This window comes from Molothrus ater, chromosome 4 (assembly GCF_012460135.2).
Source record: "Molothrus ater isolate BHLD 08-10-18 breed brown headed cowbird chromosome 4, BPBGC_Mater_1.1, whole genome shotgun sequence".
Classification (NCBI taxonomy): Eukaryota; Metazoa; Chordata; class Aves; order Passeriformes; family Icteridae; genus Molothrus; species Molothrus ater.
Window position 1 is genome coordinate 27889707 of NC_050481.2, and position 25277 is coordinate 27914983.

The window sequence follows — 25277 nt, forward strand, 5'->3', positions numbered from 1 at the left end:
ACTTGAGCAACAGCCCCCAGGAATACACCTGTGACCAGTCACAATTTTCTCTGTTTGTTAAAAGGCATGCATGAAATCACATGCTTTTTTGTGCATTAATCCTGCCTAAAAAGGTAGACTAGACACAAATCTACATCTCAGCCTGTGTGAGGGAGGGGGCCTGAGAGAAGCAAGTTTCCTAACTGGCTGCCAACCGAAGGACTCATTCCAAGGTCCAGGAGCCTGGGCTCAGGAGATAGTGCTGGTGAGGTGTGTGCAGCACCTGTGTGCCTGCCTGGGCCTGGACCTTGGCCTGCGTTATCCCTTCTGCCATGCAGAGGGTCAGGGCGGCTGGGTGAGGGGCAGACGGCTGGGGCTGTGTCTGGGAACGGCAGCGGGGGCCATGACTCTGATGCTTGTGTGACTCTTAGCCCCTGGGCCGGGGCCGGTGGCAACCGGGAGTTTTGCATCCTCCGCAGCTGCCCGCGCGTGGGCCGATCTCGGAGGGCCCCGCGCCACATTTGTGGTGACACAGGGTGGCGGGGAGCCCGTGGCTGCCCTCAACCCCCGGGCGGCGGGGCTCAGCGAGCACTCGGTCAGCGGCCTGGCCCGACGGCGCGGCAGGCACCGAGCGACGGCCCCGCGCCCCGCCGGGAGCTCCGCGGCGCCGCCGCCCGCCCCGCGTCCCCAGTACGCCCCCCGGGGAGGGGCCGAGCGGGCGGGCCCCGCTCCCGCCCCGCGGAGCCCGTGGGCAGGGGCCAGGGCGGCGCGGCGGGGCTGCGCCATCCGCCACACTCGCTGCGTCCCGCCGGGATGGAGAGGCAGCCCGGGGTTGGCCCGGGGCCGGACAGCTCGACGAGCTTCGCCGACGATGTGCTGCGCGTCTTCGGGGCCGACCACAGCCTGTCGGCGGCGCAGCTCTCGGCGCTGCTACAGCGCCTGGGCGCCGCGCCCATCCTGGGCTCGGCGCTGCCGCTCGCCCACCTGCACCACAACCAGGTACCGGCACCGCGGCCGGGCTGGAAACGTCCCGGAGCCAGCGCGCCGGGCCGGCTGGGCAGCTCCGTAGTGTCTAAGTCTCGCCGCCCTCGTGTTTCCTCACGGTGAAGCCGGGAGGGAAGGAGGGAGGGAAGGCGGGAGGGAGCAAATGTCTGCTGGGTTCTGGGCTCGGTTGCGGGCAGAGGTGCCGGCGCGCCGGTGAGGGCAGCGGGAGAAGCTGCCGTGCCTCAGGGAGCTGCTGCCGCACGGGCTGCCCCGGGATTGGCTCTCGCTCCTCGTAGCTCGGCTCTCAAGCTGTCTCTTTTCGCGGTTAAATAGCATCTGTCCAACTGCACGGAGTGTGTGAGAACAGCTAGTGTTTCCCTCCGAGAGCTGAATAAGCAAATCTTCAGGAGCTGTTGAAATATGGTTGTCATGAGGCAGCAAAATCTCGATTATAACAACAGGTCTGCTTGTGTAAAGAAACTTTTTCAGACATTTTCATATCTTTTATCTAAGTTGAGTGCAAAGTGTACCCCTGTCGATTAATCTGCCAAAAGCTTTTTAAACTGATATTTAATTTACTGTCTGGATATCACTGGAATATTACTTCTCTTTAAAACATTTGTGCTCTGTTTAATGTCACCATCAGAAACTCAGATCTGTCTCGTACTTTAAAATCTGTGTAATTTCACTTACCTGGACCATCCTGGACTGAACTTGTTTCCTTGAAGGGAAATTTTGAGATTTCCATATGCTCAGAAATCAGAGGCACAAAGTCACAAAAATGAAAGGAAAGCCAAATGACTGTTTTCTCTGGTTTGATTCCGCTCCCTAAGAAACAGAGGAGCGATGGCTCTAGAGACCTTGAGAATTGTTTTTTAACGTGGAGTTAAAAGCTCTTCTGCTTTTTCTGTGAAGGAGACAAACTTTGAATAAGCTCTCTTTGTTTTAGAAAGGTTTAATTGGGACTTAATTGCCCTGAAATCAATGTAGTATTCAGTATAAGCATAGCAATGTTTGTAGGAATTGCTGCTTTCAAATCTCACAAACTGGTCACTGTTCCAACTCAGTGTGTTACAAATATAAACATTCTCAGCCACACATGCTAAGTACAAGTTAGCAGTGTTGACTATGGCTATGAAAAGCAGCTTTCTTTAAAAGGCCATAGAAATGAGTAGATTCTTCAGTCCTTCAGGTTTTCTGTCTGCAAAAGCACGTAGCTCTCGTACACAGGCTACAGACGGGAAAAAAAAAAGTAATGCTCTTTCTTATTACTATGAATGCATGTCCCTCATAAGTAACTTGAAGTTTAACTGAAACAATTCTTTTTACAGGCGTGTTCTAATTTTGTTCATGTTGAATTATATCTAGGGTATCATAGTGAAATGATTTTTGAAATGAAAACTACTTTTTTCTGAGTTACTTGCATTCCTTCTTAAAATTAGCCTTATGGCTGCTCCATCAGCTTGAGCCATTAAAGCAAGTGCATTTTGGTCCTTCATGGATGTCAGGTATGTCCATGACTTTGGGCAGGTGGCACATGCAAATGCAGACTCACACCACTTAAATCCTTTTTTAGACACCATGAGTCTTTGTGCTTACAAGTTGATAATTCAACATCTGCTGGTTATGACAGAAGACATGAAGTGGCCTAATACAGTTTTGGGTGTTGGAAGGCATTAGAGGCCTAAGCTCTACTGATTCTCAACAGAGGAAAGTGAATACCTCTGGAGAGTGCTCCAGGTCTTCCTCAAGGCATCAGAATCCATTCAGGCTGCATAAGTTCCTGACTGTAGGAGGGCAGAAGGTTTATCTTAGGCTTTCAGTTCTTAACTTCTGTGTCCAGACTTAGTGGGATGACTCCCAGGCTTTTCTTTGAATCAAGATAACATACCCCTGCTCTTCAGAGAGTCCCTCATCCCAAGCCTGAAGGCATTTTTGGTGGAGAGCTGGTCTGTAAGGGACAGGTGATAAAGCACTTGGCAGGAAGGAGCAGTCTCTGTAATTTTATCCCAGTATTAGTGTTTAGTTTTAATGTCTCATTCACAACTATTTTGGTAAGCCTATTAATCTCATGAAAAGATCCACAAGAAGCTCATTGATTTTCTTAAAGATTGAAAGTCTGGTTGTGTAAGCCAGAAGAAGATTGACTGCTTGCTTGCTTGATTGATTTCTGTTTTCTTTTGATACCAGGTTGACTTGAAAAGAAAAGGGAGAATTAAAAAAAATATTTAATTTGTTGGTGATAGCATTTGTGTGTATATTTGTGTAGGTGTTTGTGGTAACTTGTGTCCTATGATGTCTGTAAAGATGCTAATTTTTTAATGTAGAAGAAAAAACCTGGATTTTTTGAGCACCCTTTTTACCCTTTTTGAATTTTGGATTTAACTGTCACCAATTTCTTCTGCTTTTGGTCTCTTTTTGCTTTCATCATGCACTTCTACAATTATTTTTATTTTGTGTTAATATTTTCTTTGCTCTTCAATTTTTCTGTTATCACCTTTTCTTAATATGTAAGCTAAGACTCCTTGTCAGACAAATAAGTGCTAATTGAGCAAGCACAAATACTGAGCAGTGCTGTTTTTTTCACATTTTACTGTGGAATTGCCACACATTTTAGTCATACTAATAGGGGTTAAATTAGCAATTGCAGCCTAATAGATATGATGGTTTGTTATTTGCTCTGTATTTTACATTATTAGCAAGTTGTAAAAACCATGAAACCACACTTGATCTTCTATCACTGAATTCATTTTAGTATGGCAGCCATACACGTGCGTGCCAAAGGAATAAATGACATGCTCAAAATTTTTGGTCAAAAAATGCCTGGAAGGTAAATGGGTATTGGAAAGAAGGCTTGTTAATTTCAGCTTTTTTTTATGCTTTGATGTAATTGGTAGGTGCTAAAATCATGCTCCTATTTCTTCTTTGGCTTTCATAAATCTGTATTTATGCCAGTCTAGATGGTATACCTGAGTCCTGTGTTTTAATGTAGTGCATTTTATTTTTTAAACAAAACATTTTGACAAAATTTAATTTATTTTTAAAATTAATATTTGTAATCAGATATAATTACCTTTTATCTCAGGATGAGTTAAAATCAAGTAAGTTTTGTAGCTAGACTAGAACCAGGCTAGTATGTTCTTTGATTTGAGGATTTTTGGGGTAGTTTTTCACTAGTTACAACTTGTCCTTTTGAAAGAATGGAGACAAGAGTGACAGAGTTAGGGTCTTCATCCAACACCATGACCTGATGTTGCCTGGCCAGTGAGATGCTAAATAGGCTTAGCTATTGTACCCATTAAGTGTCTTATTTCTACAATATTTTCAGTAAATTTCAGTATTTGTGGACAGTTTTCAGCTCCCAGCCTTGCCCATGTTGTAGGGTGTGTGAAATCCCTAAAGCACATGAGTGCATTTGAGCAGCTCCATCTGACTCTTTCTCATGGAGTGCTGCTTATTGAAGGGATGATCATCTGCATCATCCAGTTTTTACCTGTCCTAAGTGACACAAAGGTGTTACCACATCAGCATTGGACGCTTTCATTTCTTGCAAGTAAGTTGAGGAAGGCAGAGCTGTATGTCTCTATTTTGCCTTATGCATGCTCAGACTAAGTTAAAAAAATAGGCAGGGAAAAGAAGCCTTGTTAAATAGGCATTCACTGCATTTATTGTTTGCTGTTGCTACTGTGGGACCCACTGCTCAGCCCTAGGGTGGGCTGGGCTGGCATTTAATCTGGCAACATCTAGAAATTGCAGTGCAGGGTGCTGCTCAGTATTTTAGTGCTCCACATGTGGAATGCTACAGATAAAAGAGGTAGAGCAATGATAAGAACACAGCAGATCACAGAAGAGACTGATGCCTTTAAAAGGTAGTTATTACTGTAGCATTTTTTGTTAATTTCTCCAGTTAATTTCTCCAGAGGAATCCCATATTGTTTGATCATTTTTGGGAGAGGCTTACCAGGGTAAAAGTAAACATCTGTTTGAATAACCTAGTTGATAGTTTAATTTTTTCTAAGTCTCAGTATTCTGTAACTGTGTGAAATCTATGATTAAGCTTCTCCTCAGTTTTCATTAAAGCACTTTTAAAGTTACTTTTTAACAGTTCAGGGATGATCTGTTTTGTTATATATTTTTTGCAATTGTTTACTAAACTCTCGGTGACAGTCACATTACAGGAAATCCTCTCACCTTATCACTGTGATAAGGTCTTGCTGCACAGCAGGGGACAGACACAACAGCAGGTTTGGTGAGTCAGGACATCATTTTCAGTCCCCTGTTCCATGAGGCTAAATTTTCTCTCTGATGAGATGGTCCATCAGTCTTACAAATTAAATATCTTATGTTTTTACAGCAATGTGGCTGTGTTAATGCATTTATTTATCGTGAAAAGATAAATGCAGAGTTTTGCAGTGTGCAAAACATGCCTTGCTCCAGTCTAAGGCTTCTGAAAGATTCAGTCTTTTAATTAATCCTTTAATTGTGCTGGTGAACTCATGCAAGCTTGCTTTTTAGCTCTTGGATGTATGTAGGAGTTTACTGAGAGTATGAGGTGACTTATAACAATGAATCATTTATAAGAATCATTATCCTCTGGGTTTGTCCCTGATCAAAATAATAATAGTAATTAAAACAATGCTGTTTCTCAATTTCACATGAAAGAGCTCTTCTATGATGGTATATCTCACCTCCATGTTTGTGTGTAGGCAAGGTTACAATTGTCAGATGTATTAATTTATGCTGTGTCTCATTTAGTTTCTCTCCATTATCTGTTTTCCTTCCCACAACATTGTTTGGATTTTTGTGAATTAATGTTAATACCAATGTATTGGTATTTTAAAATGCTAATACTCTATTCTGTATCTTAGGAATGAAATAGTTAAAGGTGATTTCTTTCAGAGATAGTTATGGTGCAAATTCTCAGCTCTTACTGGCTCAGTTTTCTAACCACAGATGTCCAGAAATGGCTCCGTGAGCTGGTAAATAAGCACCATACAGGAACTATTCTGTAGACCACAACTATCCTCCCTTTGTTTTGCTGTGGGCATATTAGCCACGTATGTTGTATTATTCCAAAATGCAGAGTTAACAGTAAAATGATTAGACACATAGGCAGTTTAGAAAGCTCCAGTGGTTTGTGTATTGGCCTGTTAAAGACTGTATGTTCAGTGATGATTTCTTTATTCACTTTCATGTAGGTTAAAAGGAGCAACATGTTTTAAAGCAAAAATCCATCTTCTTTTATAAGCTCAATTTATTTTATATGTGATATTTATTTGACATTAGCATTGACATTGAAAGATGAAATTATATGCACTTTGCTTCTGTATATTTGAATCTTTAGGGTCTCATGGCCTTAACAAAATTTGCACTTAGGTTTAAGTTCAAGCATGTGCCTGAGTACTCTGCTAGACTGGCAGAGTTAAAGAGGAAGGACAGAAATATCCTGGATGTAATTTAGCTGAAATCATTTGAATTGGCCTGCATGGTCTCTTCATCCAAGCAAATCAAAGAGTCACGTTCTGGTGATGAGTGCATGCCTTTCACCTTTTGGACAGTGACAAAAATATTTGTTAACAGGAGCGGAAGCAGTTCTGATGAAATAAATGACTTGGAATCACTCTGGCTTATCTCTAGGAGTTAATTGCCTTATAAATAATAATGTTGAATTATTGGAGACATGCTGTGTAATCTGAAGGTTGCAAAAACTGAGAAGAGCAGGGAGTGACCGTTTGTGTTTATTTTGCTAAGGCTTCCAGTGCTCTCTGCTTGCAATCATACTGAGATTTGCTACAGGGAGAGTTATGCTGGAATTGATGTCTTAAATAGAAGAAAACATTTGATTTCTTTGGTCTTGAGACTCAACCCTGGTATGTGTTTATTGTGCAGCAATAACTGCACAAAACTATTGTATACACCCAGAAAAATAATGTTTTCCCTTATTATTGTAGGAAATAAAGAATGTAAATGAACAGAAAGCATTAGATGAAAGATTTCAGCAGTTTGGAACATTTCACATAAAAACACTCAATTTTTTTTTCTGTAGACATATCTTTTATGATACTTTGTGGTTTGTATTTTATCTTTTTGGTTGAAAATGACAAACAGAGGAACCAGCCTTGCCTTGCCCCTGGCCTGGTTTAGCACTGCCGAGTATATTTATTGTTGGCCCATCAGACACTGTTATGTCCTGTGCTAAAGGCAAAGTGAAGATCCCAAGCAGGAGTTTATCTCATGGTTTTACAAGACAATGTTTGCCCTCAAGAGTTACTGCTGTAAGAGGAATGAAAAATGTTTGGCTTCAGACCATTTTTAAGGAGTTAATTTGGGGAGATAAATAAGAAGTGTTGTTGTAAAGTACAAGTGGTCACTTACATGAATAAGCTGTCACTGAATTACCAGTCCTTTTCTGGCACACTCTGTTACTGAGATTTTAACTGTATCTAGTCTGCTCTTAAATTTAATTATTTTGTAATTACATTGGGTTTTAAGTACTTTGAAGCTATTTTTCCAAATATATTATGAGGTTTAACTGTCTGAGTTCTCAGGGCAAAAGATCTCCAATTGTCTCCTAAGTAAGGGGTTTATTGATTTGTGATTTATCTAACTTAAAGTACTTTGAATCATTTCTGCTTCATATCAAGCAATCACAGTATTTTCATGCACAATGTACATTGTGTAGACTTTCCTGAAAATGCATTACATTACTTCCATGTTGTAATTCTTGGATTTCTCACTGTATGTCTTTTTTTTTTTTGGTTTGCATTAATGTGTTAAGTTGTCAAAATCCCTTTTAATTTCAGTGCTTGACTAGTGAAGAAATCTTTTCTTTGCATGGGATACCGAATGACAGTTACATATCAAATTCCAGCTTCTCTACAATATGCCCTGCAGTTTTGCAACAGCTAATTTTTCACCCATGTGACCATCAGGAAAGCTTTGTGGACACATCTAAACCACATTCTTTGCAAGGTTTGTTACTATTACTTGCATTAATGCTGGGACTGGAGTGGGGTTTTCTTAGAGGAACAGTAAGCATTTATCTGTAAATAACAGGAGTGTCTTGTTTGGGAAGATATGGTTCCAAAGTGGGAACATAAACTGCTGGTTTAGGTCAGCAGACTATCCAAACAAAATTGTTATCTCTTGACAGTGATCTATTTAAAATGCTGTAAGAAAGGTGAAAGAACTGACTAGAAGATTATGGAATATTTTGCCCGCATAAGGAAGAGTCTTTCTGACTTGTTTTGTTTGGATAATCGTTTATGCTTTGAAACAAAAGGACTCGTACTTATAGCTGGTTAATAGAAGAAGAGATGAGTGTACAGAAGGGAAGTTTGTGCAGGTGGTTTGCAATGGGAAATTGAACTTGGTGGAATCTGCCTGGATGGAGGCAGGTAGAGTTAGAATTACTTGGGCTACATTTGAATGGAGTTATTTGCAGAGGGACTGTCAGGTAAGCCAGTGACTGGTTTACTGGGGAAAAATACTCATATTCTTTCCAAATTCTGACTCCTGCTTTCATGTCATATTCTGTGATGACCCCTCCAGGAGGAAGATTGTTACATGGTTAAGTAGCCCTAATCTTCTCCCTCTTTTTCTCACTCTTATTTCTGTATTTATTGTGCACAGAACTGTACAGTGCAGTAAAAAGCATTGGACAGGGAATATTTATCTGATTAAAGAAATCACTTATTGCACTAAAAAAGATCAGATATAATTCAAGTCAGTATTCCAAATGAACTTACTGTTCCAAGGGAATCAACTGAATTAATGTTAAAAGTTAGGATGTTGGATTAATAGTGCCTAATGTCAGTATTCATAAGAAGAGATACAGAAGTGCTTTTTGTAACTTTTGAAATACTATTATTAATAACATTCTGATTAATATAGGTGATCATCTGTATAAAACATAGTTGTGTTTTGTTGTGTCAATGAAAGATTGGAATTCTGATTGAGTAATCACTGAAACCATGGCACCAATTTAGCATGACTGCTCTAGATTGCTTGTATCATATGCAGACGCATTACCAAGAAGACCATTAGATCTGTATTGGAGAGTAGGATCTGTTCTCTTTTTTTTTCTCTTTTTCTTTTTCTTGGGAGGGGGTGCTGGTTAAATAGGTTGAACATGGAATCCTTGACCTACAGTTAACCTCCTAGGCTACTTAAACCATCCCTCTTGCTTTTCTTTTATCTGGCCAGCTCAGAAGCAATGTCCAGCTCAGAAGCAATGTCCGATAGCCAGATAAGCAAGGCAGCCTTCTCCCTGCCCCTCCCTTGGCTGCAGCACAAGAAATCTGCAGGCCCATGGTTAGGGCATTTTTAACCACTGCGACACATGGTGGTACCTGTTTGAACAGAGATTCCTAGAAAGGCCCAGTGCCCAATGCAGCTGTTGATTTATACACCCCCACCCCATCACAAAGTGAATCTGTCAGTAGCATTGAGCCCAGATGATTTCAATTACTGCCCATGGAGCAAAATCCTTCATGCCTGTTTCCAGCTGTACCTATGTGAATTTTCTCCCCAGGGACCACCACTCTCTTAATAATAAAGTGTATTCCAAAATACTAATGGACAGGACATGCAGAAGAAACCAGTCCAATGAGCTTTAGGAGCAGCTATTCTGAATAAAAAATAAGTGATGCCAAAGCAGAGTAGAAGTTGGAAGGCAACAGGTTTTAATGTCTTTTGTCCTGGGATTTGTAAAACTGTCTGATCTTTGGGCACACTCAGCTCCTCCCCTTGCTTGCTTCTTTGAAAGATAATAGGGAGGGGTATAGAAAGGTATCAAACAGCTGAAACTGCCCAGTGGCATTCCTCATGTCCAAGACAAACACCTTCTGTGTCCTCTGCTTGACTTCTTCAGAAAGGTATTCATGCACTCACTTCCTCTTCATACCTGGACAAGGTTAAGGAAGAGCCTGAGCCTGCCTGTTCTTACAAGGATCAGTGCTGGGCAGCAGTGTTCTAAGGAGGGCATCTTACTTGCACTCATGCAGTTTTATTTTTTTGATTTCTTGTGCCTTTGGGTATCTTGGTTGTCTCTTTATTGAGGCTACAGTTTAAAGACAGAAAGAATAATAGCAGTTAGCAAAAACTGACTGAGTCATCCATCTCAGGGAAAGAATTAGCACTGCATATGAGTGCCATGCTCTGGTACATAAAGTCAGACTACCCAGCTTTCTGAGATGTGTGGACTCATGAAAAGACTAGTGTGGATGGAGTCCTAGTGAATAAAACCATTTTAAGGCACATAATATTGTGAAATACAGTCCTTAATGCAGGAATTTTGCCAACAGTGGTTGTCTTGGAATTTTTTCAGCTCAGTTAAAAATGTATATTTTTGCACAGAATATGGGTAGGTGTCCATGTACAAAACTAAACTACTCTCGTACATATGTAGTAATCCCAAATTTAGACAGTGTTTTCTGACTCATGATAACACTGGAAACCTGTTTATTATAAATTTGATTTCAAAAATATAGTTACAATCTTAATTGTCATTTAGTTTAATAAAAATTAATCTATGTAGCTTAGTGAATCTACCCATATCTAGTTGTTTTTCCCTCTCTCTGTGTGGCTCTCTTAAAATTGGCAAATAAGTGTTGTAATTGGCATTGATACATCTGCAAATGCTTTGAATATTTCTAATGCTTTCTGTTCTTGACATGATATGAAATTCATTTTATAGAAACATTGTGACACTGTACAGAGTAGAGTATCCCAGTTGCAGGTGAGGAATTTAGCTTAGTGTGTTTGCCAGTTGTGTTCCAGGAAATAATATCAGACCATAATCTGATCTCTTAGTTTCTGCTATGCAGAGAGGAATTTGTGGTGACTTTCCTACATACATACAAGCTTATAATGATGCAACTTTTTGGATTATATGAAACTGTTCTCATCTAGGCAACATTGTGTTGGCATTGATTATTTTTTGTGGTTAATTTTTAAAGACAAACTCTCTGTCTGTTTGGATTACTTCGTAGTTCTGTGGGATTACTTGGGCCACCCTTGTAGACCTCTTTAGCACAACTTTTAAAGTTTTTCTCTCTACTCATAGGGATTTGAGATGTCACTAGGGAAAAAAATGTTCCTTATAGAGGCACAACTTTGTGAGTGCTTACGAGCAGCAACAACCACACCACACCTCTCCAACCTATAATTCAGGCTCCAGAATAATTATGGTATGGATTTGTGCAAGTCCTGGTTCCTGAACACTAAATATCTGAGATTATGCTTATGGTGAGGGAAACAAAATTATGCTGAACCCTGCTGCATTTACTGATTCTTAGGAAAGGTTTTTGTCATTGCATACCTAAATCACATATCCTTGTTTTTAAACCTGGAACCTCTTTTTTAATGCACTTTCATTTCTCTATTAAAATTATCTCAACTATCAGATATCTCTCACCTCATCTGTTGAAAAACAGTGATGGGCAGCATTTTCAGCCAGCAAAATTTCTTTGAATGACAGGAGGAGGGAGGAGGGTTAGGAACTGAGATATCACCTCAGTGATTTGAAGGAGTCATCCGTTATCAGGAAGGATTTTTATATCTGGTACGGCCAAGACAACGAGTTTCTTAGAAATGAATGTCAATTGGATCTGACTATGGGACTAGTAAGAAGTTTTGTCTTTTCTCTGTGCTATAGCTGCTTCAACTATTGGCCTAAGCCTTAATTTTTACTCTTCATTGACTGTAGAGAGACTTCATTTACATTACCAGCAGTTCGGTTAGCCCATACATTCTACTAGCATGGTTTCCATTTTTAATATGGTTGTCCCAGAAAATATTTTCAGATATTTCCATTCTGCAGGTATGCATCTTAACTGCCTATGCATTTTAAGAATTTTATATTTGTGAGTTTTAATTTCAACCAAGGAATGACTCTTTTACTAGTTTGTGCCAGTTTAGCAATTAGAGAAATCACAAGCAGACTGAAGTGGGTGTTATACTAAAATATTTTGTATTTCTCTTTTTTTGTCCACAGTTTGGGGATTTGGGTTCCTGGCTGTGTCTATCATTAACTTGGCATCACTTCTGGGATTGATTTTAACTCCTTTCTTAAAGAAGTCATATTTCCCCAAGGTTTTAACTTACTTTGTGGGCTTGGCCATTGGTACTCTCTTTTCTAATGCAATTTTCCAGCTCATTCCAGAGGTAAGCAAGAAGAATAATTATTTGATAATAATAATGGTATATATAATTATTATATACCATTATATTATTTGATAATATAATGATACAAATCATTACAGGTTTGCATACTAGTTTCTAAAGATCTATGTCTTGTTGTTCATTGGGAAGGACCAAGGGCTATTCTGCCTCTATAGAAAAAGAGAAAGACACTGGATAAAGTTGTAGTGAACTTTAATAGGCTACACTGTTAACATTTTGCCGAAGTTTAAAAAATGTAATGCTACCAGAATCTTTTACAACTTCTGCTCATGGAAACTGGTGGTTGATCTAGAGACAGTTTTTGTAATAGAGGGGTATCTGTGCAGTGTGACGTGTGTTTGTTTTTCTGGAAATGTACTAAGATTACAGACTAATTTGCGTTGCTTTTTTCTTCACTATTAGGCATTTGGGTTTGACCCAAAAGTAGATAACTATGTTGAGAAGGCTGTTGCTGTGTTTGGTGGATTCTACATTCTCTTCTTTGTGGAAAGGATTCTTAAAGTGATACTAAAGCTCTATAACAAGGTAATGAAACCTATCACTAACTGAATGAGCCTTGCCTAAAAGTACCTGTCATACTTTGTGAGATACTTGCTAGATGCATGAAATGTGGGTTTTTTTCCTATTTTATCTGAGGAATTCAGCCTTACTGTGTGTTCTGATATATCTGTTTAAAACCCATATGAATAGGGCAAGAAATCTCCCTTTCTTGAGGGAGTTACAAGCAGGCAGCTTTGGGATGGAATCCAGATGTGAGTGTGGTCTGCTCTCTTTAGTATATACTCCAGTTGCTTTCCAGAGCCAAGTTGTTGCTGTGGTAGCTAAATGCATCAGAAAAACATGGAAATACATAAGAGGTGGAGAGAATGAAGTCTGCCCATGGAGCTCCTCCTTGGGCAGGAGAAATCAGTGTGACAAATACACCTTCTTGGTCATCTGCAAAGTGCAGCTGCACTGATAGGGCCTGACTCTGGTGTTCAGTAACTTCAGCTCTGTGTTTCCCCAAGCTCTGGTACACAGACCTGCTCAGTGAACAGTGCAGTTGTCTCCTCTTGCCCGGGGCTCTACTTTTCACCCCTATGTCAGAGTACTTGTCTTCTGTGTGTTCTCTTGAGTGGTGCTGATACTGAAAATTATGATGATCAACTGTCCCTTGTTTGCAATAGCTAGAAACAGAAAAAATGAATTTGTTTTTCTTTAATTATGTAAACTGACAAAGGCTAATGAGCTCTATTTGACAAGCAACCATGAATAACCAGCAAATGTTGATCACTTTTGGTCAAGTTGGCTTGGGAGGTTCTACATAAAGGTCTAGAAGTGAAAAGTCTCCCATGTTTTCTGATTAGCTAAAAGTAAGAGATAAGTTAGGAACTTATGTTATATGTTTGGAGTTAATTAAAAAGATTAAATGTTCACTGCTGCTCATTTCAGCAATCACTGGGTATGGAAAGCAAGGCAGCATGAATATGATCTCCTACCCACCTTTTCCTTTTTGTCTTTATTTTCTTACATTGCTATTTTGCTTTTGTCTTAATTAGCTACCTACTTGTTTATTTTTCATCTAGACTGGCCACAACTACTTTGAAAATGGAGAAGAGAATCATTCTCAGGATAAGACTAACTCACCCAAACCACCATCGTCCAGCAATGGGGGCACATGTTATGCAAATTCAGCTGTCATAGAGAGCAATGGAAATCTTGGTTTTGACAGCATCAGTGTGATCTCAGCACAGGTATGAAAATGGTGTCTATTTATTTATTTTTTCCCTGCCAATTATGTAAGCATATCTAAGAGAAGAGTTAATATGAATTTTTATTACTTTTGTCTAGTTTTTGTAGAATTACAGCTTATAATTTTGTTGAACCCTATGAAAAAAATACCAGGGCAAGCTTTGGGGCAATATTGAAAAAGCTGAATGATGCACTCTGTATCCAACAGAAAGGGCTGTGTTATATCAGTGCTGCAATGGGCTGGACAGAGAGATGTATCTAATCAGATTTGAACTTCTATTTAATTTGGCTAATTTTGGTTTTGTTGTTACTGTTTTGCTTAAAGAGCAGTGGTGTGTTTTACTGTTGTGATAACGTTGATCATACAAAATGATCTGTATTTTGTTCCTGAATACATAAAGCTATTAAGTGTGAGAGCCTGGCTCTACCAATCAATGATTAAAGAGAAAAACTAGTACAGTAACTTTCAGGCTGTATATTGTGAGCACTGCTTGTGATAACACAGTGTATTTGGATACTGTGGGAATCACAGAGGTGATATGTTGAGACAGAAGCCACTCCTCCTGGTTTAAGTATTTTTGTCTTTCAGATTTGTTCTCTGTGTTTCTTTGTGTTTGTTTTCATACTGCAAAGGCAACTTCCTTCTGTCTGAGAAGAAAATGGAAGTAGGAAGAGGAAGTTTTTGTGCTTTAGTCTTTTTCCACGAGTAGAGAGGAGCAGTATTGTGCAAGGAGGACCACTACTGTGCCTTATTAAAAAAAAAAAACAACAAAAAATAGTAAAAAAAAATTTAGATGTCTTAAGGCAGGCTTTTTTTCTATAGAAGAGATTTTTGGTTTGCCAGTTAAGTATTTTTAATAAGTATTTTTATTAGCCAGTTAAGTAAGTTGTGGGGAGCAGAGAGGAGCAAGCAGGAGAGCAAGCCAGAAGCAGTCTCTAACAACCAGGAGAAAAGCTGGGAGCTCTGCACTGACGCTGCAGGCTCACAGGGCATTTGATGCACACGGTTTAAAACACCAAAATTGTACTTGTCCTTACCCTAGAAATGTCATGAAGTGTGGTGGATTCTGAACATCTTAAAAACTAGAAGAAACATGCTTAATTATTAAAATTACATGAGGGAATTAGTATTATGAGTGTCCCTAAGTTTTATTTCGTAGATTTATAAAACAAGTAAAAGAAGCCTCCATTCTCTGCAGAGACAGAAACAGTGCAGCCAGCAGGACTAGGGAAGTGATCATTCCCCTGTGGCACTGCTGAGGCTGCACCTTGAATCCTGTGTTCAGTTTCAAGTCTCTCTCTACAAGAAAGACCTTGAGGTGTGGGAGCATCTCCAAAGTAGGGCAACAAAGCTGGTGAAAGAGCTGGAGCATGGGCCCTATGAGGAGCAGCTGAGGGAGCTGGGATTGTTTAGCTGGAGTAAAGGGGCTTGGGGGGGACCTTATCACTCTCTACAACTGTCTGAAAGGAGGTTGTGCCACTTGGGGGTCGGTGTCTTCTTTCCGATATTAAGTGACAGGACAAGAGGAAACAGCCTCAAGTTGTACCAGGGGAGGTTTAGACTGGATATTAGGAAAAAGTTCTTCATGCAAAGGGTTGTGAAGCCCAGGAACAGATTGCCTGGGGAAGTGGTGGAATCAGCATCTCTGGAGGTGTTTAAAAGGTAATTAGAGGTGTTCCTTAGGGATATGGATTAGTGGTGAACTTGGTTAATTAGGTTAATGGTTGGACTCAATGGCCTTAGAGGTCCAACTTAATGGTTCTGTGATATTGTGTAGCAACAAAAAAGCCATTGTTGCTCTTGTCCTCCTCCAGTGAGGTTTGAAGGGCTGGGTCAGGGGAGGGCCAATGTGGCCAAGGTGCTTTAGGGCAGTTAGGGTAATGGCAGGAGGGTAGGGATGCATTCAACTTTACAAGAATGTACTATTTAAGGCAAAACCATTTGGCATAAGCTAATGTGTACCCAAGAGAATTTTAATGTGTCCTCATAATCAACAGCTTGTTAAAGAGGGCAAATAGAGAATAGTCAGAAATCAAGGCTTTAAAGAGGGAATTTGAAACCTGATTGTGCTAAGGTGTGGTAACTGTTTTCAGCCATGGGGATCCAGCTATATTCTCTCCTTTGATGCCAGAAGAAATTGACTGTCAGAGTAAATGTTTAATTAGTCACCTACTTTCTGTTTTTACTTGCAGCAGTAAGTGCAACCTTGGAAACCTTTGTGCTCTACTCAAAGTTTGTATCTATGCATTGAAATATGGCTTGACAGCAGAAACTTCGAAAGAAAGTTATTTCAGAGACAAATTGCTGAAACATCTGTGTTCTTGAGTGCACACAGTTAGAGTTGTACAGCAAAACTTTACAGTGCCTTTATTTATTGCCTGGTGGCAGTGTCAGGATTCCTTCTTGGTCCTGTGGGCTCTTCCAGAGGATGTGTCTGGTTCATGTCTGAGGGAATCAGGCATGCATTGGAAATGGCAATAGTGATCACTATTGTAATCTGAGATATCGTAAGATGAAATAGTAATCTGAGATATCGTAAGATGAAATAAGAGTGTCTTGTATAATTTCTTAAGTTTGGGAGTGAAGGAGAGGCCATTACTTTTAAAAAGTCTCCTGTGTTTAGAAGAGCATAAATATCAAGGATGTCTTTGTTTTACCATAAATGGGGAGATACAAATAATGTAGAACTGCACTAATAATTAATAAAAATGAAACCTGATAGTCCAGCTGGGTATTACAGAGCTCTTTAGCTGGCATCTCTTTTGATGTATGCTAAACTACCATGAGAAAATGGAAGTAGTCCAGAGGAGATAGACATTGCTAATTTTTTGCTTTGGAATCCTATGTGTTCTAGGGTATTTTGTCAGTAGTCTCCTTTATCTTAAGCATGAAGAATATGTATTACTTGTTCATCTGCCTCTACTGGATACATGATCTAGTAAACTTCAGAATGTATATCCAGAAAGGCAATTTCACTGTACTTTATATAAGTTAGAGAAGTTGTCAAGACATTATTTAAAATGGATTACATGTAAGAATTATGATACTTCAGAGCAACACAGTAAACGTAAATGGCAGATAGCCATATATATATATAGATATAGATGGAAAACAAAGGTGTCTCAGAAACTGATTGCTAGTTTATAAACTATGGTTGTTTCTGCATTTTGGAAGTTTGAATCAATAAAGTAATTTTTAGAAGTAAATCAATACTGGTACTCTAAATTAATTGCAATTACTTTAAATTTTCTTTTTGATGGGAAAAATGGGCAAATTATTTAAAAAGAAAATTTGTGCATTAGATCAAACTCCCTTTCTTCAGTGAAGCTAGAAACATGTGCAAGAAAGATGATGTGCTTTAGGCAGAAATCAGGATGGTCTACAAAACAATTCTTCCTCCTGTTTATAGTCTACTTTAAGGATGGTCACCAGGGAACAGAAAAAATTAGTGAACAGATCTTTACCTCAGGAAGCTGGATGAATTGGTGGAAGAGCTTTGCTAATTGCATTTGGGTTTTCTTATACTCATGTATTTTGGGTGGCTTGCTTTGTAATACTTCTTACTTAAAGTGACATTCAGCTTGTCTTCATGGGTTAAGAGAGAGATCTATTACTCGTAAGTGATCCTATCTCAAACAGAAATAGTACAGGTACAAATTAATAATCTCAAAAAAATGATTGGCACTGCTTGTGTTAGAGGAAATGTTGAGAGGAAAGTCTTCAAAAACTAAAGGTAAGTGTGTAATACAAATCTAAAACCTACGTGTTTGAATCAGCAGGGAAACTCCTGACTTTTTGATACCATTGCTCATTTTTGCATCATAAAAGTGTAATTTTAGAACTTCCTGTAGACTGAATAGGGGCTGCTTTGTGGTGGTTTTGGCACTTCTCAACCAAAGCTTCATTATCTGTGAGTTCCAGGCAGTGCAATAGGCACCTGACTCAGAAATTCCTGACCTGAACTTTTGTCCTGTACCAAGGGCAGCTCTTAAATACAAGAATGTAATCAGATAAGAGGCCTGTGAGCAAATCAAGTGGCGGACCTTATAGCTCTATTCTGAAAGATTTTGCAAGGACTTATTGATCATTTTATCTCCTTGTAGTTAAAAAATCAGTTTGCCTGGTAGCATTTGCATATGGCAAAACTAAACCAGTTTGCAATGGTTTTTTTTTAATAGCTAAAGAAAATTTATTGAAATACTCTTTGGCCTTTTCCTAAGGAGAAGGAGATGTTCCTCTATACCCTTATACTTCAAGAAATGGAGATGTGTGTGGTTCACGGGAGAGCAATGGATATTGTCTGCCTTAACTTAAACATTGCTTTAGACAGTTTCCTCACAGGCAAACTCAGGAAGTGTGGAATGGATGAGTGGACAGTGAGGTTTATTGAGAACTGGCTGAATAGCAGATCTCAGTGGGTCAGGGTGTCATTGGAGGTCTGTCACTAGTGGTGTCCCCCAGGGTTCAGTATTGGGCCCTTTATTGTTTAACCTATTCATCAAGGACTTGGTGAACTTGCCTCCTGAGCAGTTCACCGATGACACAAATCTGTGAGGACTGGCCAATACCCCTTCAGAAGGGCTTCAACAGGTTGGAGAGATGAGCAGAGCAGAACCTCCTGAAATCCAGCAAAGGGAAATGCAGGGTCCTGCACCTGGGAAGGAATAACCCCAGGCACCAGCACAGGCTGGGGGCTGACCTGCTGGAAGCAGCTCTGCAGAGAAAGATCTGGGTGTCTTGGTGTGTCCATGAGTGTCCATGAGTGTCCATGAGCCAGCAATGTCCTTGTGGCCAAGAAGGCCAATGGCATCCTGGGGTGCATTGGGAAGAGCATTGCCAGCAGGTCGAGGGATGTGATCCTGCCCCTCTGCCCAGCCCTGGTGAGGCACATCTGGAGTGCTGTGTCCAGTTCTGGGCTCCTCAGCACAAGAGGGACATGGAGCTCCTGGGGCAGGTCCAGCAGAAGCCACAAGGGCGATGAGGGGACTGGAGCATCTCTCAAAATGAAAGGCTGAGGGAGCTGGGTCTGTTCAGCCTTGAGAAGAGATGACAGAGAAGGCAGCCCATCAATGTCTGTGAGTATCTGAAGGAAGGGTGTCAATGGGATGGAGGCAGGCTCTGCCTAGTGATGCCCAGCAATAGGACAAGAGACAACAGGCAGAAACTGATGCACAGAAAGTTCCACCTGAGCATGAGGAAGAACTTCTTTACTGTGCAGGTGGCTGAGCACTGGAACAGATTGCTCAGAGAGGCTATGGACTCATTAGAGAGTTTCTCATTAGAGACATCCAAGAACTGCCTGGATGCAATCCTGTGCCATGTGCTTTAATGGGGGAAATAGTATAATGCTTGCAAATATTCTGTAAAGACAGTATGTGTGTATAGAAATTCATCAAATGGGTGACCAAGAACTTTTAGGGGAGCTTAGTTTGTGCTTGCAGTTAAAATGGCAGTTCCTTCTATGTGTGTTCAAGTTTTTCATTATTTCATGGCACCACATGTATAAATTACTTCCACTCCTGGGGAGAATTAGTGAGATCCCTGGAGGGTATGTGCACTGCAGTTTTATATTAGCCTGTTGATTTCATGCTCTGAACCTTTAATTGTGCAGTCAAAATTAGCCACCGCTGTTTTTATTAAACATTCACTTTGTAGAAATTAATTTGAATAGCTGGACTTGACTATTGCCCAAAATTAGAAATCAACTTTATGTAAAGTCTGAATATGTCTATACTGTAGACACATTCTACAGTATAGACACATCATATATGTAATGTAGATAGAATTCTGTTCCTGTGGTAGCTGCGTATGTCTCTGAGACCATGATGTGGTGCCAGTTGTTTTAAATACAGATGCTACCAGTCACTGAGATCAGATCCTTCTGACTGTACATGCTTATGTAGAGGTGGCAGAGGAGGCTTGGGACCATCTTTATCTGACAGAGACTCCAGAGAGACATTCAGACCACTGTGACCTGAATTGCTTCCTGTCTCAGCTGAAGGGCATCCAGGTGACACTTCGCATTCAGAAGGGAGATTGAGTCCTGTACGTCACCTTGTTGAAACAGAAAACATTTGGTGCTTCTGCTGTGCCATTTGCTTCTTGGACAAAGCAATTTGGTCTCTATATGCAGCAGTGCTTGAGTTTATATTTGGCATTCATTTAAGGACAGAAGTGTGATTCATTGACTTCTTTATTCAGCACTTTGTGTAATTGTAATTGTTTTATTATTATTTTTTTTTTCAGGAAGGAGCCACCCAAAGCAGCTTATGCAAGTGTCTTAAGGGGCGTCCACTGTCAAAGATTGGGACCATTGCTTGGATGGTGACACTGAGTGACGCCGTACATAATTTCATAGATGGCTTGGCTATTGGGGCTTCTTTCACTTTGTCTCTGCTTCAAGGGCTCAGTACCTCCATAGCCATCTTGTGTGAAGAGTTTCCTCATGAACTGGGTAAGAAACTTCATTGCACATGTTGTTTGCTGTGGAAATCTCTGTTGTAGGTGGTTGTGTTGGCGTAAAGTTGGCAGTGGTTGAAAGAAAGTTTAGACAAATTAATAGAAAAAATATTCATCAAAAAGTTACCAAGCACCAAAACACACATCTGGCACGGGAAGTTCCCAAGTGCAGGTGGGTGGAAGCTGGGAGCATATATTGGACAGGTACTAATTATCTTGTTTATATATGGTGCATACAGTGTTGTATTAATTAATTTAAAACCCAGAAATCATCATAGGTAGTGGTGTGTTCCTATGCTCTTGTCTCAATCTTGCATCACTATTTATTTAGAATATTTCAATTTCCTTAGTTTTGAAGGGAAATCCTCATCACCTATTTGAATGGAGAAAAACAACAAGGGTTATAATGTGTGTACAAATAATGTCTTCAGACTTCTTTTGACATCAGAATAACCACAATGTCATTTTCTGAATATGGTTTTCTCTTTTTTTATTCTTTTAGGGGATTTTGTCATCTTGCTTAATGCAGGAATGAGTACTCGGCAGGCTCTGTTTTTCAATTTCCTATCTGCATGTTCTTGTTACATCGGGTTGGCCTTTGGAATATTAGTAGGAAACAACTTTGCTCCTAACATCATCTTTGCTATAGCTGGTGGAATGTTCCTGTACATCTCTCTGGCAGATATGGTGAGATATAATTGCATTTTCAGTTATTTATTTCTCTGCAAAAAAAACATGTACTCCACTAAGTATCTCCAGCAGAATTTAGTATTTTCTCCTTCTCATGCCAGTGACTAATAATAATAATAACAATAATAATAATAGAATATCATCACTTAAACCCTTAATGGAGGTGCACAGATAATTATTGTTACCAATAGGTAAGGCTTCATAAAGCCTCACCTATCCATAACAAGTTATGTTTATTCATGAAACACTAAAGCCTTTCACCTCATCATATGATTATTGAAAAGGGGTTTTAGACAGAGACAAGCCTTTCATGAATTTGGCCTGGTTTAATCAGAGTAAAAAGGGTATAAACACTTTGTTTCAGCATTTTAAAGTGTCACATTATTTCACCTCATTATTTTAAAAGGTTTGTTTGTCTATTTAAACTGCGTTGTGAAGGAAAAGCAAGAAAGGTAAAGAGAATAAAGTTAAATATTAAGTTTTGAGTTGAATGAAAGGTGTTGTGTAACCACAGTGATAATGAAAAACTTGATTTAAATTCTGTCCTGATTTAAATCAAAGAGTGCCAGCCTCATTTTCCTGGTTCAGACAAAAAATTTTGCTGAGTTCTATTCAGAATAGTCTGTCTACCATTTATTTTTCAAAATGTGCTAGAAGATACAAGGAAAAGAAATTGTGCTAAAATCCAGATCATATTTAGACATTGGATCCACAGTTACTTAGCAATATTCCATAATTTCCTCTTATGATGATGTTTTCTCTCAAAATGAGAGAGATCTTTCAAGAGTTTTAAGTTTTATTATGTTTAAGTCAGTGTTGTAAGAACAGATGCAACGGGTGCAAAGGTGTTTACATCTGCCACGTGAGAATCCATTTGAGTGCAGAACTGGAAGAATGAGGCTCAAATCTGAAAAGATTTGAGACCCCAGTTTGGTTCCATGTGCATTTAGAACTGTCATATATTTATAGTGACTATTTCATTAAATACTGTTATAGTTCAGGTAATAGTATGGGATTTAATATGTTGTTAGAGTTATAAACAATGTAAGTAGTTTATTTCGTACGCTTGCAGTACCTTAATTGCTAATGCTTTTTGTTTAGCTTCACTCATATAATGAATAGTAATGCACTGAACTCTGATGTGTAAAATTCATGGCATAAATAGTGACTCAAGTTTGTTATTAAATCCATCAAAGTAGGTAACATTCTTTTCTTTGTATCTGTTGTTCTGTTCTCTCTGTTCCTCTCTATCTATCTCTCTCCCTGTACCATCCTCTCTTTCTTTTTATAGGTTTTTGGATTGTATCAGTTACCTATCTGAATTTTTCTTCCCCCTGAAAAGTCTGAAATAGGGTATTGAAGTGCTCTGTACAGAGATCTGGCTTTCTACTTTCTTACGATTTTCACACACTTCTGGTTTGCTTGTCCAGAAGCAGGTAGGAGTAACTGGAATGTCATGCCTTCCTCCTTTTCTTTTCGCTGTTCTTTTTTCTGCCAGTATTGGCATAGTCCAACCTCTGCCAATAGGATCTCTGAGTGGGGAGGCTGTGGGCAGGTGGGAATGTATGCTGAGGTGTGTGCACAAATGAGCCTTGCTGTATGGCATGAAGTTAATCTGGTTTTGCCCTGTTGTGCAAGAGTGTGACAGAGCTCTGGAACCATTTCTGGGAAACTTTGGGCTCTTCCCGCTAACCTTAGCCTGTTCTTCAAGAATTGCAGTACCTTCAATAGCTGTTTTTGTATTGTGAGATCAAAGAAAGATACAGTTTTGGAGTTACCCAGCCTGAAGGCTTCCTGACTAGGGCTGAAATAAACTCTCTTCATTGTATTCTGGTTATACTATTCTCAGCAGAACAGGAGAATACTTTAAGGCTTGTTTCTCAAAAGCCACTATAGCTGACTTTACCTGCAGCTAACACATACCCTGAATCATCCCATGCAGGGAACTTGATACCTGTGCTCTTCTGCCATCACCTCCACTGGCTCCAGAGGCAGTATCTTTGTTTCTGCAGTTAGCAGCAGATCAGTCATCCTTTGCTCTTGTGTTTATACCACTAAGACGTATATTATGCAATGAAGAATCCCTTCATGGCACTGTAATGTCATATTGCATCTGTTACCACCAGTTTCCCACCAATTGTCTTCCTCTTCCTTGCTTGACCTGACAAGCCCACCAGACCTTCCACATGTGAAAGGTTTCTGATTTCTGAGGGGTTGCCCGTGTTTTCATCTTCACTTCATTTTCCTTTAGATGAAGCAGAAGAATCCTAATGTTCTGTTTCCCAGACAAGGATTTCTCTTTATAGCAGTGAAGGAAGAAACAAAACATTTAGCAATACAAGGGCAGCTGCTCTTAGCTGCAACGTGTGGACCAGCAATTGGAGCCTAGGAGTCTGCTAGAATCAAAAAGGGAAAATTTGCATGAGACTCAGCCAGATGAAGCCACGGTAGAGAGGAACAAAACACCGTTTCATCTTACAATCCTTGGTGGAGTGGTTTTTCAGGGTAATTAGGGTGATATTTTCCTGTGACTGCTTTCACCCCCGTTAGTTCTAATATTCAGTCCAAAGTAGCAATATGGTTCACTTCTTAATGCCTTAAATTAAGCATGCTACCACGAGATGGCAATACTTACCTAAAAATATCCTATTTTTTCAGTTCCCAGAGATGAACGATATGCTGCGGGAGAAAGTGACGGGACGAAAGACGGATCTGACGTTCTTCCTCATTCAGAATGCTGGTTTGCTCACAGGGTTTACTGCTATCCTGCTGATCACCTTGTATGCAGAAAATATTGAGCTGTGAGGATGGAATCAGGAGTGGAGACATCAAGCAAATTGCAAATGGAAGACACTTGAAATCCATACAGGGACATTGATTTCATCTACTTGGTTTTGAAACAGTGGCAAGGCCCATCCTGTCCCTCTTGCCCCAAATACAGGAAATTCTTCTTTAGGACTTGCAGTTGAACCAAATAGTAGGAGCTGTCAGCTTCTGTGTGATGCCAAAAAAATTATGCTAATATTTTTATTTCTACTTAAAATTATCAGACATATCTGAACTGTCATAGAGGAAGGGTGTTACTTGGCCAGTAGAATTATGCAATACATGCAGCTACATGCAACTCCAGACCAACTGAAAGCTGAGGTCTACAAGGAAGATGTGTATTTAAAAGAAAATAATACAGTTTCATATAGTTTTTTAACTGTGATGAAGGCAAGCAGTTTCAAAACTGGTTAATTTTTATGACTTTTGTTGCAGGATTTGTCTGTGTAACATCTTCATTCCCCATCAAAAAAAAAAAAAAAAAAATCAAACCATTTCAGAGTAGGTACTAATGAAGCTAAGATTTTTAATTACTAATTAACACTGGAAGGAGAGATACCAGTTCCTGCTTTTGATCTTTTCTCTTTATAAATGCACTAGGGAATTGTTGATTTATTTTGAGAACCACTTTTTTTTAATTAGAGGGAACCTGTGTTAAATTTATGACTGTTTATCAACTCCATAATATTTTAGAAACATTGAGTACTTTAAAAATGTTCAACTTTTCTGTATTCTATGAAAATAATAAACTTTTATACTTAAGTTTCCCATATAACCCCTTTAAAAATCAGTTCTTTAGTCTTACAAAGGAGAATTTAGGAAAAAAACCTGCTAAAATCAACATTCCAGTATGCTTTCTTCATAATTTGAATGATTTCTTTGTGTGCAGTTGGATGGAATGAAATGATAATAAAATATACAAATTCTTACCACAATCTGTTGCGTGTGGACTTTCTAAAATCATGCTTATATATATGAGTTCTTCTGAAATAAACAATTCATCTACTCATTACTAATCTGTTGTAAGATGAACACAGGGAAATTAATTAAAAAATACATTCCATTTCAATCACCACTTTGCTTTGAAGGAATTGTTGTTATTCTCCAGTAAGTTACTTTTTTCATTGATTTTTAAGCAAGTTTTGCAGCTTCAAAGGAGATACTGTTTTTGATGTATTTCCTTGCTGTAGGAAGGTACAACTATTTTATTTTTAATCCTTTATTAAAATATTTTTTTTCTACCAGGCAAAGCATTTACTTTAATACTTTATTTGAATCTCATCTGTAATTACCTTAGGAAAAAATAACTTCTCTAAGTGTCTGTTTAATAAAAGCTTTAAGGCAAACTGCACAGAAGTTGTAAATAATACTTTACTTTAAAATATCTCGTAAGTGTTAAAATGTAGTAGCCAATGATACTTGC

General features: G+C 39.4%; 1 protein-coding gene across 1 annotated transcript; it reads left to right on the forward strand.

Moving 5' to 3' along the window:
• The first annotated feature begins 792 nt into the window (after positions 1-792).
• Positions 793-24789, forward strand: SLC39A8 (solute carrier family 39 member 8). The gene is made up of 8 exons (XM_036382682.2): positions 793-978; positions 7767-7935; positions 11960-12129; positions 12550-12672; positions 13713-13880; positions 20126-20333; positions 20841-21025; positions 23687-24789. The coding sequence occupies exons 1-8, from the start codon at positions 793-795 to the stop codon at positions 23831-23833; spliced, it is 1356 nt and encodes a 451-aa protein (XP_036238575.2). The 3' UTR covers positions 23834-24789.
• Positions 24790-25277: the final 488 nt, after the last annotated feature.